We start from the raw sequence: 18,925 nt of genomic DNA, 5'->3' as shown, positions 1-18,925 counted from the left end.
GTAGAGTTTCTTTTGGGATGATAAAAAAGTTCGAGAAATGGATAGTGGTGATGGCTGCACAACATTGAGAATGTATTTAATGTCATTGAATTGCATACCTAACAATGGTTAAAGTGTTAAAAAATTTATATATATTTTGCCACAGTAAAAAAAAAAAAAGAGGGCAGAACATATGAGTACTGTAAGCAGCCTGTGAATATCTTGGCTTGCAAAAGAATCTAAAAGAAGGAAGAATAGGAATGTGCCACTTAAAATAAAGGTATTGTGAAAGGAAACTGTAATGTTTTATGGAGAAATTGATCCAGTGAAATAGGCAAGTATTAAGTTAAATGGAAAAATAAATCGTGATAGCCTCTCTTTAAAAAAATAGGCAAAGATTTGAACAGACATTTCTCCAAAGAAGACCTACAAATGGCTAATAAGCACAAGAAAAGATGCCAACACTATCAGTCACTAGGGAAGTGCAAATCAAAGTCACAATGAGATACCACTTCACACCTACCAGGACGGCTATAATTTTTTAAATGTAACGTAAGTGTTGGCAAGGATGCAGAGAAACTGAAACTCTCATACATTGCTGGTGGAAATATAAAATGCTGCAGCCATTTTAAAGTTAAACACAGCATTACCATATGACCAAGCAATTCTACTCTTATATACCCAAGAGAATTGAAAACATACATTCACACAAAAATCCATATACAAATGTTCACAGCAGTGTTATCCACAGTAGCCAAAAAATGAAATCAACCGATGAATGGACAAATAAGTGTGATATACCTATGCTATAGAATACTATTCAGTCATAAGAAGTAATGAAGTACAGATAAATGCCACAACATAGTCAAACCATGAAAAACATTATACCAAATGAAGAAGTCAGACACAAGTCACATATTATATGATTTCACTTATATGAATGTCCAGATTAGGTAAATTTACAAAGACAAAAGGGAGATTAGTGGTTTCCAGTAGATGAGAGGAGGCTGGAATTGGGAGGTACGAGTTTTCTTTTTTGCCGGGGGCGGGGGCTTAGAAATGTTCTGGAATTAGTGGTGATAGCTGCACAACTTTGTGAATATACTATAAACTACTGAACTGTATAGTTTAAAATGATTAAAATGGTGAATTTTATGTTATGTGAATTTTATCTCAATAAAAAGTTTTTTTAAAAAGACATTTTGGGACATCAATGCAGAATAAAAGGTATCGTCACAGTCTCATCAGCTACATGTATAAATTACTCTGGACTTTAAAAAAAAAAACTACAAGCCTCACATCCATATCTAAAAATAGCATCTCTGGGGACTTCCCTGGCGGTCCAGCGGTTAAGACTCTGTGCTTTCACTGCCAAGGGTGTGGGTTTGATCCCTAGTGGGGGAACTAAGATCCTGCAAGCCAAGGGATGTGGCCCAAAATTAATTAGTTAATTAATATAGCATCTCTTATAAAGTAGATATTATCATCCCTTTCTTTCAGAGATTTACTTCTCCTTCACCCAGTTCAGCCTCCATATCCTGTTAATTCTTCCTCAATATTGTCATGTAGGTTCACTTCCATTTTCTCCTATTTCTGATACCATTCAGACAAAATATCACTTAACTAGTTCCCCTGCCAACAGTCTCACCCTGTTTTAATCTATCCTATATGAGATTTATCCTTCTCAAAATATTATTTTATACATTCTGTTCCCTATCTCTTACTGAAAAAAATGTAATGGCACTTTAAGTTACCATAAATAATGTGTCATAACCAAACTAAAGTTGCAGATAATTCATGTATAAAGAAACATTTAAAACCAAATGTTTTCCTATTTAATCAAAGGTTTGAGTAAAGGGACACCACTATATCCTCTTTACACAAGTGTAAACTGATAAACTCTTCCAGAGAACAATTTGAAAAGTAGGTATATCAAGAGTCTTCAAAAAGGTGACCAACTAATTCCATTCCTAAATACAGCATACTTAATAATCATGTTCAGATCATCTCTCCCACCTCCCCATCACTATCACACCCACCCCCAAAAATTCAGTATGCGTGACTTACTAGTGTTATGACCTTGAGGAAATTACTTGAATTTTATGAGTTTCAGTTTCTCCATACGTAAAACCGGGCATAATACTACCTACCTCCTAGTACTGTTATGAAGAAGCAAATGAAATAATGTACATAAAATGCTCTATGTCACAGTCTAGCATTACATCTGACAAGTACTACTTAAGCGCTCCAAAGATTCATGGCCAGACTTAACTTCTGTCAAGCCTGCAGTAATGTAAAGTTGCCACTAGATGGAGATTTTACAGCTTATTTGTTCTGTTCAGAAAGCAAAACTTAGTAAAATTCTAGAAATGTGCCATCCCTTTATCCAAGCTATCTGTTATTAATCTAGTATAACTTGTTTAACTATCCCTTAGCATTTTCAAGAACCAAATAGCATACAGGGCAATCAGACAAAGAAAGTAAGCTATCAGGTGAAGTTCCTTTTTTCTATTGCTAATCCTTTAGTTTTATATTTTATAATTAGAGAACATAAACATAAAGCAATAGCTTTGTTTTACTTAAAATAATAGTCTTTCTTCTAGTTTACATTTCTAAAACCTGACAACACTGCTGCTAAAAAGCTCTAGACAATCTTGCCTAAGAGACAATTATAGCAAAGTGATAAAGAGCACTGGTTCTGAAATCAGATGGATTTGTTTTCAAACTCAAGCTTCCACTTGCAGCTGTGTAAATGTGGGCAAATTATTTAACCTCTGAAAGAAAGGGATGATACTATCTACTTTATAAGAGATGCTATGAAGATTAGATACAAACATAATGTAAGCAATATAATGTAAAGAACAATGTCTGGCATAGTGTAGGCTCTCATCAAGAGAACGTCTTATCTAGGAACTAGATGCTCCTTTAGCTAAGAAACTACTCTCAGATACTACCAGAACACTATGAGCTCGTTTTCTCTCTGTTGTCTTCACTTCTTAGATTAAGAAAACCATAACACATTGCAATCCTGGCCTTCAAAACTGAAAAATAAACTACTGCCTGAAAACAATGATTTCTCATTATCACATAGATAAACATAGCCCCAGCCTTATAATCCAAAATCATCCTAAACACAGTTGTCAGAATAATCCTCCTAAAATACTGCCCTTTTCATATCAACATCGTATCAATCCTCCCTCCTAAATCACCATCTTTTCTGTTGGCTTATATGATGTTGCATTCTCCTGGTTTTTCTCCTCTCCCTCTCTGATGTCTAAATGTTAGTTTTTTCTTCAAGGTCCATTTCTCTTCTCCCCCTGTTTGACGGGATCCCATCCCCTGGCAATAAATGCCATTTTTATTCCCAAGGGTCTAAAATTTATAACCCTAGTCCAGATTTCTCTTTTGAGCACAAAACTCATATATCCAACTGACTATTCACTATTTTCACTTGGATGTTTCAGAGTCATCTCAAACTTAACATATCTAAAACTAACTGTGATCTCTCTAAAACCTTTTCTATCGATCTTTTTCACCTCTGTAAAATTACCTCCATACATAGTTACCCAAAAGTCTATTTCACTCATCAATAACATACAATCCATCACCAAGGCTTTTGGTTCTACCTTCAAAATACATCTTCAATATCCAAAATGCACCTTTAATGCACCTTGAATTTCAAACCTGAATTTCCTAGATTATTATCACAGCATCTTAACTGGTCTATTTGCTACTAGTCATGATGCTCCCCACGCTCCCCTCAATCCAGTCTTTCCAGCAAACAGAAGGATCTTTTAAATGTAAATCTGATCACATCAAACCCCTACTTTAAAATATTCACTGGCTTGTCCTTAAAATTAAATCTAAGGCTCATTAACATGTTCTATAAGAACCTGCATTAATAATACAATCCCTGCCTATCTCTCCAACTCCATCTTGTTCTGTGGCTCCAGCCACAAACTCCTTAAAATGACCAATCACTTTCCTACTGGAGGTAGGTTATTCCATACTATCTCCCCTATTCCCACCACTAACCCCACTTTTATACTTCATATAGCTGGCTTCTTCATTCTTCAGAAAGGCCTTCCCTGATCCTCAAACGTAACCAGCCTCCACACTCATTACTCTCATAGCAATCTGATATTTTCCTGTAGAACACTTACAAAAGCTTACAAAATAAACCTGTGTGCTTGCTTACTTAATGTCTATCTCTCCTATTAGACTGCTCCATGAGAGCAAAAACCACATCTATTTGGTTTGACACCAAAAACCCGAGCATCTAGATAGCATCTGGCATAGAACAGCATTCAATAGATACTTTTTTGAATGAATGAACAAACGAATCTCATATTAGATGACAGTTTTTTTTGATAAATGCTACAATGGAGATTAAACGAGGTACTATAAAAACAGAGACTGGAATCATAAATATGAAAGAATTTAAAGGAGCAGATTACATATCAGCTGAGTCTTATGAGTACAATTTTTGAAGAGCTCACACTAATTGTTCTTCATTCCAGTTAGAATCACTGCCAAAGTCCTACTGCACATCAAACCAAAATCTCTGACAGTGAGACTCAGGCACATGTATTTTGCAAGCTTCCCAGATGATTCTCATATAAGAGAAGCACTGGACTAAGCAGAAAGAATGAGCTCATTTGTCAAAAAAGGGACTAACTTGAACAAAACCACTGGAATCAAGAAAGGAATTGCATGTTGAGGAATGCTAATCCAATGAAGGCACGGAGGTAGAGGGGGTATAGGAAGGTGAATTACGATAAACAAGTTGAGGGCAAACTGTGGAAGGTCTTAAATGACTTTATAGGAAATATGGACATTATCCTGTAGACATAAGAACTTGAATGATTTTTAAGCAAAGGAGAGATAAGCACAGAGCTTAGCAGTAACTTCGGTATTAGGAAAAATTACAGTAGGAAGAATCTAGAGGCAGGAAAACCAGTTAAGAAACAACCCAGATTTTAAAAATATAAAGAAATAAATTAAGACAGAGGAAAGAAGTGGTAGAGAGACATTTCTGGTATGAGAGAAAATTCATGGTATCTGACTATAGCTTGAACACACCTGGTACAGCAAGGGAAGGTTTCTATATTGGATAACTGCATCATTTAAAACACCATACATAAAATGACATAAAGAACACAGCACAGACAAATGTTTTTAAAAAGTTAGTTTAGGAACCTGAGAAAATTCATGTAACCTATAAGGAGATCTACATGAATAACCACAGCTGTTGTAAATTTCAACCTGGCTAGACTGTAACAAAGTTGTGAGTCATCTGCATTTAGAGAAAGCTGGAGTCATGAGAGAAAATAGAAATCCTCGGACACCAAGGGGGGAAAGTGAAGGTGGGTGGTGGTGGTGGGATGAACTGGGAGATTGGGATTGACATATATACACTGATATATATAAAATAGGTAACTAATAAGAACCTGCTGTATGAAAAAATAACTAAAATTCAAAAAGAAAATAGAAATCCACTTAAAGGAACACATACATTTAAAGAATATATGTAAGAGAGTCTCATAATAACCCTGTGAGGAAGAGCAGGCTTTGCTGTCCCATTTCTATTTTGTTTCCTTTAGTTTTTTAAAAGAAAAGGAGAAAGACTGAGAAGTTCAAATAGTTTTAAATGAGTTGACCAAGTCACCTAAGTCAAAAGAGGCAGAGCCAAGACCACTATAAAATCTTGTGCAGCATGCTTATTGGTACAGGCTAGCAGGTTGGACTTCATGGGATCCATACAGCAAAATCTTAGTCAAGTCCTTAGTTTAGTAGGGTCAGGAGATAACAAACTATCCAAGGATTCTGGAGACCCATCAAACGAATACTTTAAAATGCAAAGGTAAAATATATATTTGTACAGAAAGACATAAATGCATGCAATTATAAGCGAGCACTTCTTAACCAATTATAAGAATTTATGTTGTTGCTATGTACCCTTAGGTTCTTTTTACAAACAACTGTAAGTTGTATGAAATGTATACTGATTTTGTGCTTGGAATCTTAAAAGTGTAAACTTTATTGAGGACTATCCTCATCCCTTGAGAGACAAGAAACATTAGGCAACTAACTGATAATGGGTAAAATGAAACAATAAAGATGAATGTAGAGACTTACAAAGCTCCAAAGACTATTCACAATAAGGGAAGGCTGGAATGATATGATAATTCATTTATATAAATGAATTCTAACCTGCCTAAGAATAACAATTAACTGTCTCAGGTCAACAAGGTGAATTCAGAATTAAACACTGCATATTATTACACACAAGTAAACAAATCAATGTTTTCACAAATAATTTTCTTAAATAATTATTTTAAAGGTAAACACAGAAATTAACAAAACATACCCTAATTTTACAATGTGATAAGAGTCCCCACATTGGCTGTGCACAGGCCTCAAGTTCAGCAGCAAAGGCAGCATAGTAGGTCTGAGATTCAAATTCCACATGCTCATTTAGTTCTCGCTTATTTAAGTTCATACCTTGCAAAAATTAAAACAGATATAAACCTTGCCAAATGGAAATAAACACCCATATTAAAAATCAAGTAAAATATTTCCTAGTACCAAACACATTTTAATGCATACAAATGGCATAATGACACAATATATATAGAAATTAATAAATTATTAAAAATAAAACAATCTGGTCCTTTTGGAATTCTTTATAAACTACGTCTTCTTAGAAACATTTTGTGAACTGTCTCTTTCTTATATAATATAATTGAATATATTAAATAAAGTCAAAACTATTTTAATTGATGCCGGTTGAAATTTTTATGAAAGTATTATGAGTCTTTCTTAGAAAACAGATTAGAAATTTCTAGATTAATGCTTTCAAATGCTTTTAAAAACTACACTCCTATTTCCTATGTAATAGTTTGACCTTCTTCCTAACTCTGATATGTTTTCATGAACACTTTATCAAAATACTTACAAATATCAATTAATTAAAATGAGACATTTCACATGTAACTGAATGATGTGCTATTATCTTTTAATTAGTGTTTGACAGTTTAACATTAGGCATTTTGTAAACTAAAAAAAAAAAAAAATTAAGAAAAAATCTGAAATTGATACCTTGAAAGAAAGATACAAAGTTCATCCATGTCACTAACAAACCATGGTCCTCCAAAAATCTCTTAGCCACACTTTGATGCGAAAGGATATTAATAAAATCACTGACAAGAGGCCAATAAGTGTTATTCTTCAGTAATGCTTCTCCACAATTCACTACCACATGTAAACTATTTTCTTCATCTAAAATAGACACACACACACAAAAAAAATTAGTTTAAAAAAATAGTTTTACCAATGATACAGATTATACATTTTAGAATCAGAGTCACCTAAATTGAAACCCCAGCCTGCCATTTAATAACTATATGGCTTTAGGTATATTACATAGCTCTGAATCAATTTCCTCATCTGTAAAACAGAAAAAGACACATATCTTAAGGGAATTAAATGAAATGTTAACATAACACTTAGCACATCATTATAATAATTATTACCACATGTCTAACATTACATGATATTTAGTTACATGTTTATAAAACCTTATTATTTTCTTGATTTTAATGATATAATGCAATATTTTCAGTTCTAATCAATAAAATGTTTTTATCCCTAGATTAATCTCATTCTATCTTTTCAATCAAATCTGTATGACTTAAATGATATATATTTAATTGCCTTCTTCTATTCAAAGGACATGTAAAAACAATTTTTAACACAGTATTTCAAAAATGAAACAACAAAAAACACACATAAATCTCTTAAGCTTTAAAAAGAAATCCTCAAAGTTTAAATACATTGCTGGAAGGAGGAGATGGGGAGGATTAGGTTTGTACAAAAACTTTACTATTAGAAGTTATAGCATGTATGCATTAGCTCTCTTGACCTATTCCAGCTTAACTGATTCACTGGACAAACAAGCCCCCCATTCCCACTGTAAAACACACTAATACCCATAATACACAGAATGCTCAAAGCTTGTAGCCTATTCCCTAGTACACAAGCCCCAAGGTATAAGCTTATCCAGAGTCTGTTTTTGCTTCTGTTCATACTAATTGTTCTTTTTACTATAATTATAAAATTTAAGTTACAAATAATCTGATAAAATATGAATGCATAAATAGAGGTATAACAAAAACTGGATCATAAGCTTTTGAAAGACAATAAAAGTGCCTACGAAAATCTTGGAGGAGAAAAATCACAAAAGCCTAGAAGGATTTTGCACTCAGATTGCTTCATGAAAATCTTTATGTTCTTACTCTACTTTAAAGAAACTGAAAATGAAAATCACAGATGCTGCTTTACAGATGTGGTATATACAAGAAGGACGACGGAGAACTCCAGTAAAGAAAACCATACCTTACAACTGCTTTGCCCAAAATTAAAAGGTTGGAAAACAAACATACATTCCTGTGGTTTAAGTTAAAATCCACCGTTTAAGATACGTATGTATCACTTTTTAACAATGCCTCACTTTAACCAACTTTTCAAATAACCACCTCATTGTCAAACTCATCAGTGAAGAGGGCTTCTACTGCACTTATTTCCATAAATTAAATTTAGGTTTCAGTCCATGAAATTACTTTACCCAACTCAAATTTAACAAGACATAAGAACAGGACCCACAACAGGATGAGAGAGGGTATAACTGAATGAGGAAGTGGGAGTAAGGGAGCTTTTATAAATTACCCACACCTGAGATTCAGAAACGCCCTCTCTGACAACTACTGCCACTGTGAGTTGGTGAGCAGCTGATGCTGATGGGACAGTGCCTAGGGATGCTGGGATTTTTTAATTTTTTAAAACATTGAGAATCACTGTTCTATTTAATTGAAATCAGAGGATGAATAAGCAGAATATAATTAATCAAAATCACTATTTTCCTGACACTGCTTTAACTACTACTGTTCTTGCGAAAAATACCTTGGAATTTTTTATGAAATAAAATGATGAGAACTTCTATTTTTATCCAACTGATACTTTTCCAAATATAGATACAGAGAGAGCAATGATTCAGTGTTAAATGCTATTCACTCATCAACAAATATTTATTGAGCTCCTACTGAGGGTCAGGTATTCTGAAAATAAAGCGGTAAATAAATCAAGATTTATACATTCTCTCTCTCTCCACTGAGGTTAATATCTAAGAAAACAGAGTGTGGTAAGGTCTGTAATAGGAAAAGTACAAGAAGTCATAAGAACAAATAAAGCTGGTCTATAATTCAGGAAAAGAGTTTCCTGAGGAAGTGATGTTTAACTGAGATTTACAGAATGAAGCAGAAATTGGGATTAGCCAAATAAACTAGAGATGGAGAGGAAATGGTGTTCTAAGTAGAGGAAGCAGTATAAAAAAGGATGGAATTACTGGGACAAAGAACGCAGAGAATAGGTGGCACAAATGAGTCTAGATGGCCTCATAAATCAGCTTCAGGAGTTTGCAGTTCATGTGAAGAGAATGGCAAGCCACAGAGGGGGTTTTAAGAGAGAGGACATGACTAGATGTTTAGTGTGGAGACTGACTATACAGGAGGGTGCTGATGACTAGTAGTAGAAGGCCTAGAGATGGCGATGGCTTGAACTATGGTGTTGGCATGAAGATGCAGAGATGAAAAGAATTGGCTATTCTAAGATATTCAGAAGGATTTAAATGACAGACCTGGTGATGTTCACTATTTCTACAAAGAGTAAGAAGTCAAAAATGACTCCTAGGTTTTTAGGTTGGGCAACTCTGTAGATGGTTAGAGTGGTACCAACACACCGACTTGAGTGCTAATACACACATACATATATACACATACACACACAGGCACAAATGCAATAGAAAAGAAGCAGGCTTGATAGAGACAGAATGGGTTTTGGTGTTGACACTGTGTGTCTGAGTTGCTTGTAGACATCCAAAGTATATAGTTTAATAAACAATTTGATATGCAGGACAGAAGATCAATCTGGCATTATTAGCAACTACAGACATTGCTATAGTTATGCAACACATGGTTTTGTTTTGTTTTTTTTTAACTTTATTCCTTTTTTTTTTTTTAAGTTAACCATTTTTTTTTAATTTATTTATTTTTGCTGTGTTGGGTCTTCGCTGCTGCACGGGCTTTCTCTAGTTGCAGTGAGCGGGGGCTACTCTTCGTTACAGTGCACACGCTTCTCATTGCAGTGGCTTCTCTTGTTGCAGAGCATGGGCTCTAGGTGTGCAGGCTTCAGTAGTTGTGGCACAAGGGCTCAGTAGTTGTGGCTCATGGGCTCTAGAGCGCAGGCTCAGTAGTTGCGGCACACGGGCTTAGTTGCTCCGCGGCACGTGGGATCTTCCCTGACCAGGGCTCGAACCCATGTCCCCTACATTGGCAGGTGGACTCTTAACCACTGCACCACCAGGGAAGTCCCACAACACATGGTTTTAAGTTGCATTTTAAACAGACAGTTTCATAAGACAAACTGTAAACTTTCAGGGATATGGAAAGTTATGAGTTATATTTGGAATCACAAAGTAGTATGGTGCAGAAATGAATACAACAAAGTAAAAGTATAAGGAAGGGAGCACGTACTACTAGAGGCTTTTTCCTTTTAATCTTCAGCTATTGCTGTGGCCATGTGAATTCTCATTGTATCAGCTCCTACATTTACTAACAGTGTGGACAGAATTTTCAAATACTGTCTAATGACAATGTATACAAAGGCTAGATAGGGGCTATTACAAAATAAGAAGTATAAAGAACTTGTGCAATATCTGTAGCTAGTTCAATATATTTAAAGCTCATTCCAATACTCTTCATGTAAAAACAGGGAAAACATATGGTGCTTTTAGAAAACCAGTAAATATGTAACATGAAATGTTATGTTACTTTTGAAAGAGGAAAAAAAACAGCATAGGAGCTAAAGATTGTTTTAGACTTGGCTTAGAAATAATGTAATTTATTGTTAGAAAAAATACATTTATATTTAAAGATCTTAGCAATGTTACTTATAGCTATTTAGCTTTTGGAAAATTCAATTTGTGTAAGAATTTCCAGGACAGACTAACTGCATTAGAAGGAGGTATGTGTAGAAAGCAACTAAAACCATGTAATACGATTTCAGAAAATATGGGAAAAGTGAGAAACACAGAGACAGCAAGACCAAGTGCCAAGAAACACCAACACTGATAGAACAAGTAGAAAATAGTTTCATGCCACACAAGGAACAGAGAATCAACAGTGTAAAATGATAATGAAAATCAAGCAAGATAAGGTCCAAAGTGTTGCCACTGGCTTCCTTATCATGTAGTCATAGAAAGGGTGACCATATAATTTATCATATAAACAGGGACACTTCTGAGAGTAAAAAGGACTGTATGAAAAATGATGTCAAAATAACAGGCATAACTTGGAGCTGTTCTGGGGAAAGTAGGACATGTGGCTACTGGAGTCATGGACAATTTTGGAGACAGCAATAGAATGACGGAAGCAGACACTAGATTGAGGTGGGTTAATGAGTGACTGGAAGATAAGGAAATGAACATAAAAACTCTCTCAGGAAAGATGCCTATAGAAAAAAGTGGGAGGCAGACTCATATACATCTTCCTCCCAAACATTCTCCTCTGAAATGCAAACCATATAAAATAAGCATAGCTAAACCACTTAGTCAAGAAAATAGACTCAAGATTCTTTTCAAAAGAGTAGATACTTCTAATTTTTTAAAGTTTTCCAGTTTATAAATTAAAAATACTACACTTGTGAAAAGTCCTTTTCTAATTATATAATTCTACACGTAAGAATATTACTGATATAGCTGAATGATGATAGACACTATTTCAAAAAAGAAAAGAGAAAGTAATATACATAGCTAAATCTCTAAGAAAGAAAAGGTCATCCTACACAAAGACAGAAAAAGTACAATACAAAGCAGCTTTTAATTTTTCTTTTAAAAAGGTAAAGAGGTATACTGTACAATGTAAATAACGTATTATTCTCCCACTATACCTACAATGGGAAGGCAGTTACGCAGTGGGTCAGAGTATGAGTTAGACACCTAGCTTTACCACTTACAGCTATAAAACCATAGATCACTGACTTTTCAACTTCCTAAACCACAAATGCCTCATCTATAAAATGGAAAGAACAATATCTACTCCCCAGAATTACTGATAAATTAGATAATACATATAAAGTACTGAAAAAAAAAGCATGGTATACAGTAAGTGCTCGAAAGATGGTAGCCATCATCATTATTAGCAAGCTATTATTATATATAAGGCATCATGCCCTGTACTGAGCCCTATATAAATTTTCAGGCTATGGTATTACATCTGAGAATAGGCAGACTATCAGTATAAAGAGAAAATAGGAGCTGATATGCAAAAGGAGACAACAGTAGAAGGCAAGTCTCAAGTATAAGATCTCCCATCCAAAGAGAATGGAAAGGTCCTAAGATTTAATTTGAGGCATTATTTGTTGTTATTTTTTAAGTTTAGCTCCAAGTGCCAACAAGTTAAGACACAGTCCTATTAATGTTGGCCTGGCTGTATTGTGGCTAAGAACAAAGATTCTGACATCAGGAGATATAAAGTCCTTCTTGGCTCTGTCATCTACTAACTATATAATCTACAGCAAATGACAATTTCTCTAAACTTCAATTTACTCATCTTTAAAGTGGAAATAATAATAACGCCAATCTAGAGAGTTGTTCAGAAGCTTAATTGAGACAACATATAAATAGTATTAACACAGTGCCTAGTACATAGCAAATACTCAAATAATATAAATTATTACAAGGAGGTGAAGTCAAGATGAAAGACCACAAAGAAATAAGAATGGGAGGAATTCCTAGAAATGTTATGGCAATTTGAGGAGGCATAAAGGAGGAAAATTAAATATCACACTAAAGGAACATATAAAAAAGGCAAGATTTATTCCAACTTTTAAATTATAGAAGTATATGCATATAAAATGTCTAAAGCTGACAGTAACAAATTCATGATTAAAAAAACAGAAACATATCTAATTAATAAGAAAATGGTTAAATAATGGTAAAGTCATATATTACTACCTGCAATCATGAAAGAACATGTTCTTGATGTGTACACTTGATAGCATATTTTACAGTACATATTCGCATCTGTAAATATACTCACATCACACAAAAAGACAGAAAGAAATATCCCAAAATATTTGTTAATATTAAGTTATTTGTGAATAACAAAATATAGGTGATTTTAAAGTTTTTCTTTAAATTTTGCTGAAATTTTCATAAATTTTTCTTTAACAAACATGTATTATTTTATAATATTTTTAAAAGCTATTTTTAAGCATAAAGGGAGTTTTTAAGATTAGTTATACAAAGTATACTTATAAAACTAGTGAAAATAATTCTGTGTTTACCTTGTAGCTCACTTTTAATAAGGCAACTTTCCATCATGTATAACAGCACAGTGACCATAATATCCAGCAGCTGACATTCTTCTGTTACCTGTCTGGCTAGCTCCTCATTGCTGAACAACTGAACACTAATATGCACAATTCTGTTAGACATTGTGTCTGATTCATGACTTTTCTTCAGTGTTTTCATAATAAAAGCATAATGCTGAACAAAAGTTTTTGTAAAAGCAACCTGTAAAATGTTTTAAATAGGAAGAAAAAAAACACAGTTTAAGTTTTACAACACATTTTCCAACATAGTATACTAGCATTTTTAAGCTATGATTAGCTTGTGATGATATCCAAGATAACTGGAAAAATAATTTCAGTAATGATGGTAGGCTTACATTTGTCCTTTTTTGGAAAATTAGCAAAATACTTTGATGGTTAAAAAAATGTTCAATATGCATTTTAAATTATTAAAGTTTTAAAGCAATTACAAAGATAGTCTAAAAATACAAATCTTCACTTTGCTCACAAATATATCAATTCACTAATGTCAAAGTATGTGTCTTTGTCCTGTGCTACCAACTTTAACAACAAAATCTAAAGCCTCACTTGAAAACCATCAGAGTTGTTTATATAACTAAACAATAAGTGAGTCAACGTGACTACTCCGAAAGAAATAATATCTTTTCCTATTTGATCTGAAAGCCAGCCACCATTCTGACTAAATATTCTCTTCTGTATACCATATACACTTCCTCTATTGTTTTCTTAAGCAGGTATAAAGACACAAAACAACAGCATTATTAAAGTGTCACTCCTAAAGAGGCTTTACTACCTAAACCATAAGAACTATAGCATGATTTATTGTCTTTTCAGACACTAGGTTGCGCAACTTTGCCATAACCATACAGTAGTAACAGGTGAGTCCACACCCTCTGAAACTAGAGACTTCACCTATGTACATGTGTACATGAGTCAATACCATTGTGTCTTTAACAGTCATGGCCAGCAGCTACAAACTCCATGCTTTTCCCATGCCTAACCATACAATCTAAATTCAGTTGCCCCCATTAAACATTCTCATAGCACCTTGTACCTTTCTCCTTTAGAGAACTTACTACAATCTGTAACTACATATTTATTTGTGCAACTGTGTTTTTGTTTGTCCCCCAGCAATCCCTTTGGACCAAGTTTCATGCACAAAGGCAACCCTTAGAAATCCTGCTCTGTAATGGTGCTTTGACTCAGATCTACAATACTGTGCTTTTTGTGCAGGCCCTCTTTTGGCAACAGAGTTGAGAAATATATCAAAAAGATTTAGTATTGAAAAGGCAAAGAAAGAGGAGCAAAGTTCATAAAGGAAGGAAAAAATGTAGATGCCTTATACTCTTGATCTGGAAGCATGTTGAGTAAGAAAGTCACCATCTTCTGAGGAAATTCATACTTTATAGTCCAAAACAATAGTTCTTCTAAGAAACTTTTATGTTTCAAAACATCCATTATGGATTGATCTACATAAGAAAAATAAAATTTATCACCCTAATGATTTAAGTTGCTCATCTCAGTAAACCTTACTATGATTAATAACCCATCAACCTCAAACATCTGAACGTACCTAAAAATTAAGGCTATCCTTTCAATAATTCAAATGATAATGCTAACAATATCAAGCTAAATTTCTATAATGTCCACAGTATATAAATAGTAAAATACTTAATCCTTATAATTTAATATAAAGCAGTTACTAGAAAAATAAGTAATTACTTGCCCTTAAACATAAGCCATTTATCTAAAACTTCTACTAAGATTTAAAACAATTATCTTACAAGAACAATATTCATGGCACTTAATTTAAAATAGTAATAGTAATTTTAACCTAAAAACATACTTTTAAGGACATAAACTCCAAAGTTATCTAAATTTTTTATTTTTGAAAAAAATCTTTATGGATGAATAATTGATTTCTCTAAAATTATCCTTCATAAATGAAATATTAACTTCACTAGAGAAGACAATCACTAGTGCATTGCTTACTCTAGTATACAGAAGCAGTTACTTTCTTCTGGTAGGAACATACCAGGAAACACATAGAACATTAGATATGCTTACTTGCACTGGACTCAAGATGCCCTCTTCATGCATAGAGGAAACAGGAAATGCATGCCCCTTTTGAATAAAGGTATTCAAAGGGGGGAATAAAATTATTTACTGGAAAGTCTATTTTCTAAAGCCAAGTGCCACTCCTTGAGGGTTAGGCTGTCTCTTGCTTATCTCTGCCTCCTTCCCGTGCTTAATCAACAAAAAGGTCTCAACTGGTATATGATGAATTGAAATTTTTTTAATTTTTATTTTACATTGGAGTATAGTTGATTAACAATGTTGTGTTAGTTTCAAGGTGTACAGCAAAGTGTGAACTGAATATTTTTAATACTTTGGCTATCTCTTTCTCTCACTTTCTCTAATTTTTTTTCCCTCAAAATGAACTAGAAAATTCTATTAATCTTTATTGGAGCAAATTATCTTGGGATACTGCTCTGGATCATCAGCTCTATATAAGGGCATCAAGAATATAAGGGCATCAAGTGTCAACTATGAATGGACTGTTTCAGTGACAGTGCTTAAGCAGAGACTAGAGTTAGATGAAAGATTTGAAAAACCAGTATCACATGAACCAAAATACTCAGGTACAGCCCTAACTATATCACAGTTGACGTAGTCTTGCAGGGTAACCCTGTAGTTTTTTCAATTAACCTTACCCCAATCCTACCCCAGTGTCACAGTTCTTCTATTATTGAGTAATGTGTTCATACCACATCTCCTCAGGTAACGGGTCTAAAAGAGTAACAACTCAGTATTTAATCACTCTCTTGATTCTTTTGTAAAACACTGAGTTTAATAAGACTTGAATCAGATATTAAAGTTAGATGTAACTTTAACCCCATGTTCGATTAATAATTAATAACCCATTGTTTTCAGAATAATAATTTCATTAATCTAGAGACACTACGATTTAGATTACAGAGAGACCAAAGTATCTGCTAATCCCCTACCTAATTCCCTTTCAGTGGTGCCTTTAGTATAAGCCGTATGTAGTAGGAGTAAAAGTATAAATACAATTACACTACACATCCCTTTATTGGAAACAATAATTCTTTATTTTCCAAATCTCAGAATTTTCTACTTGTAAAACAGAAATCTCTTCCTCCTGAAGTAGATCATTCCCAGGATACGGCAATGATTTAAAAAGAGACATAAACCAGTCCTGCAAGAAATGAGGTAAAATATATTCAAAGGCACAAGCTGACAGATTCAAAGCCAAAAAAGTAATAAAATTAGGGACCAAATGAATCAGGTGACAGGAATATAAGGATTACAATTAAAAATTAGAATATAATCCACAGCACACATTGCTGAAGCCAATTTAATTCTCAAAATTCACTTGGTACTAACATGACTGAAAATTTCACAGACTACCAAAAAAATAAAACCCTCACAGAGAAGTGCTTCTGAAAATAATCACAAAGTTGAACAAAACTAGCAGTATTTATCCTAAAATTCAGTTATAACTCTCTGCAAGCTTGTATTAGCCAAAGAAAAGCCTGAAGCTACCATAATTATTATATGTCAAGCATTAAAAAAGAAAGATACATTAACTTTGTTTTAAATAAATAAAACAATCTGAACGTACCAGAAAAGCTATGGCTTCTACTAAAATGCTGCAGTTATGCTGAAAATGGCTGCAGTTATGTACAATCCAATTTTTCTAACTTCAGACATAAAAAAAAGGGAGAAAAACCCACAATGTCTTCACTGTTATTCTTAAAATAAATGATATCAGTTTCCCAAGATATTTAAAGCATGTGTTATGTGTTTTACATGTTATGTTATGGAAATGTGGTTAGAAATGCTTCCATTAGTTACGTATGATTATTTACCTTTAAAATCTTGATTAAATTGTCATGACCTTTACAACGCCTAAACAACTCAAGCCAAATTGTAAAAAGAGATTTTTGAAGAATCAGTATGTGGTACAAATGCATGACAGCATTTAATTTAGACAGTAGAGTCCAGCCTCTGCAACTCACGAGCTCAATAATCTTGGCCATGTTAGCTGAAGCCCTCTAGGCCTAGGCCCTTCACCCTTAAAATTGCAGTTTTGAGAATAGGCAGTGATGTGTTTGTTAGCACAGTGCCTCTCCTCTTGCCTATCATTACATGTTTTATTTTCAGCTCACTTTCAAACTGCTGAATCAAATTCTTACAAAAACTAAACCACTCCCTGAACTTCAGACATTTTCAAAAGCAACAATCACTTTTTGAAAACAGAGGTTCTACTAATTCAAAAAGCCTCACTTTCTACTTTTTCAAAAGCCACTTCTTCCACATACATACTTAAACCAAACATGATAACTGATCAAGTCTTAAATCTCTATACCACTTCTTACCACTAGAGGAAGGAAGAGAAAACAATCAACCTCAAATGCAAAAAAATTCATATAATAGAAAATCAACTTCAACATAAAGTCTGCATAAAAAGTAACTTCAGCCAGAGTTTGACCAGGCTGAAGGAAAACAATGACCTCTTACGCCGTAACAGGTATTTTCTGAACATCCCTGAAGCTTAAACTCAAGTATATGCCTAACAATCTCCTCCAACTCAGATGTGTCTCACGGACTCAGGTAAACACATGGACAACTCTGGTAAGTCAAGGGGCCATTTAGCCATATGGATTTCTAATTTCTTTCAGGCATTACAGGTTCTCTGCTGGGCCACGAAGAAATGGAAAATGCGCATGTTGGCCAGCAAATCAAATTTCATGCCCTTTGCTAACAGTCTGTAAGTTAAATGCAACAACATGAGTAACTAAGTACAGACTTACAAAATGAGCCTCAACGGAAACTGCCTGCTTGCTCCACCTTCCAAGCAGTCCTAAACTTTCCACAAGACACACTTAGCACCAGAAGTAAGAATCTTTTCATCAAAATAATATTTTAACCTCTGGAGACTTTCTAACAGACCATACTAACCCAGAAAATAGACTATGTTAAGATTTGGAAATCCATGGCAAAAATCCAGAGCACAGGCTGCCAACTAATAACAAGTACTCTAGAAAAGCTTTTAGGGAGGGTCAAGAAAATATAGTGACAAAGCATTTAAACTCTGGATTTGAATTAAGGACCTACATCTCATTAGCTGTTAAACCTAACATGCCTCCATTTCCTCATTCATAAAATAGTAATAATAATAAAACCCGCTTCATATGGTTACTTGGAGAATTAAATGACACAATGCATGTGATGTGATTAGCACTATGTCTAGCATATATAAAAAGTTCAAGGGCTTCCCTGGTGGCGCAGTGGTTGAGAATCTGCCTACTAATGCAGGGGACACGGGTTCGAGCCCTGGTCTGGGAAGATCCCACATGCCACAGAGCAACTAGGTCCGTGAGCCACAACTACTGAGCATGCGCGTCTGGAGCCTGTGCTCCGCAACAAGAGAGGCCACGATAGTGAGAGGCCCACACACTGCGACGAAGAGTGGCCCCCGCTTACCGCAACT

The 18,925-nt window shown here is 34.3% G+C and overlaps 1 protein-coding gene across 6 annotated transcripts in view; it reads right to left on the bottom strand.

Annotated features, from left to right (window-relative positions):
- UBR3 (ubiquitin protein ligase E3 component n-recognin 3) overlaps positions 1-18,925 on the bottom strand; it is a 224,368-nt gene that overhangs the window by 139,355 nt on the left and 66,088 nt on the right. For all 6 annotated transcript variants that reach the window (XM_036857253.1, XM_036857254.1, XM_036857259.1 and 3 more), the window contains exons 7-10: positions 14,746-14,876; positions 13,381-13,609; positions 7,081-7,260; positions 6,350-6,483 (exon numbers count right to left, since the gene is read on the bottom strand). In XM_036857253.1, coding sequence (XP_036713148.1) covers positions 6,350-6,483; positions 7,081-7,260; positions 13,381-13,609; positions 14,746-14,876 — 674 coding nt within the window. The remainder of the gene's footprint in view (positions 1-6,349; positions 6,484-7,080; positions 7,261-13,380; positions 13,610-14,745; positions 14,877-18,925) is intronic.

The sequence above is a fragment of the Balaenoptera musculus genome, chromosome 7 (assembly GCF_009873245.2).
Source record: "Balaenoptera musculus isolate JJ_BM4_2016_0621 chromosome 7, mBalMus1.pri.v3, whole genome shotgun sequence".
Taxonomy (NCBI): Eukaryota; Metazoa; Chordata; class Mammalia; order Artiodactyla; family Balaenopteridae; genus Balaenoptera; species Balaenoptera musculus.
This window is presented reverse-complemented; position numbering and strand designations above follow the sequence as displayed.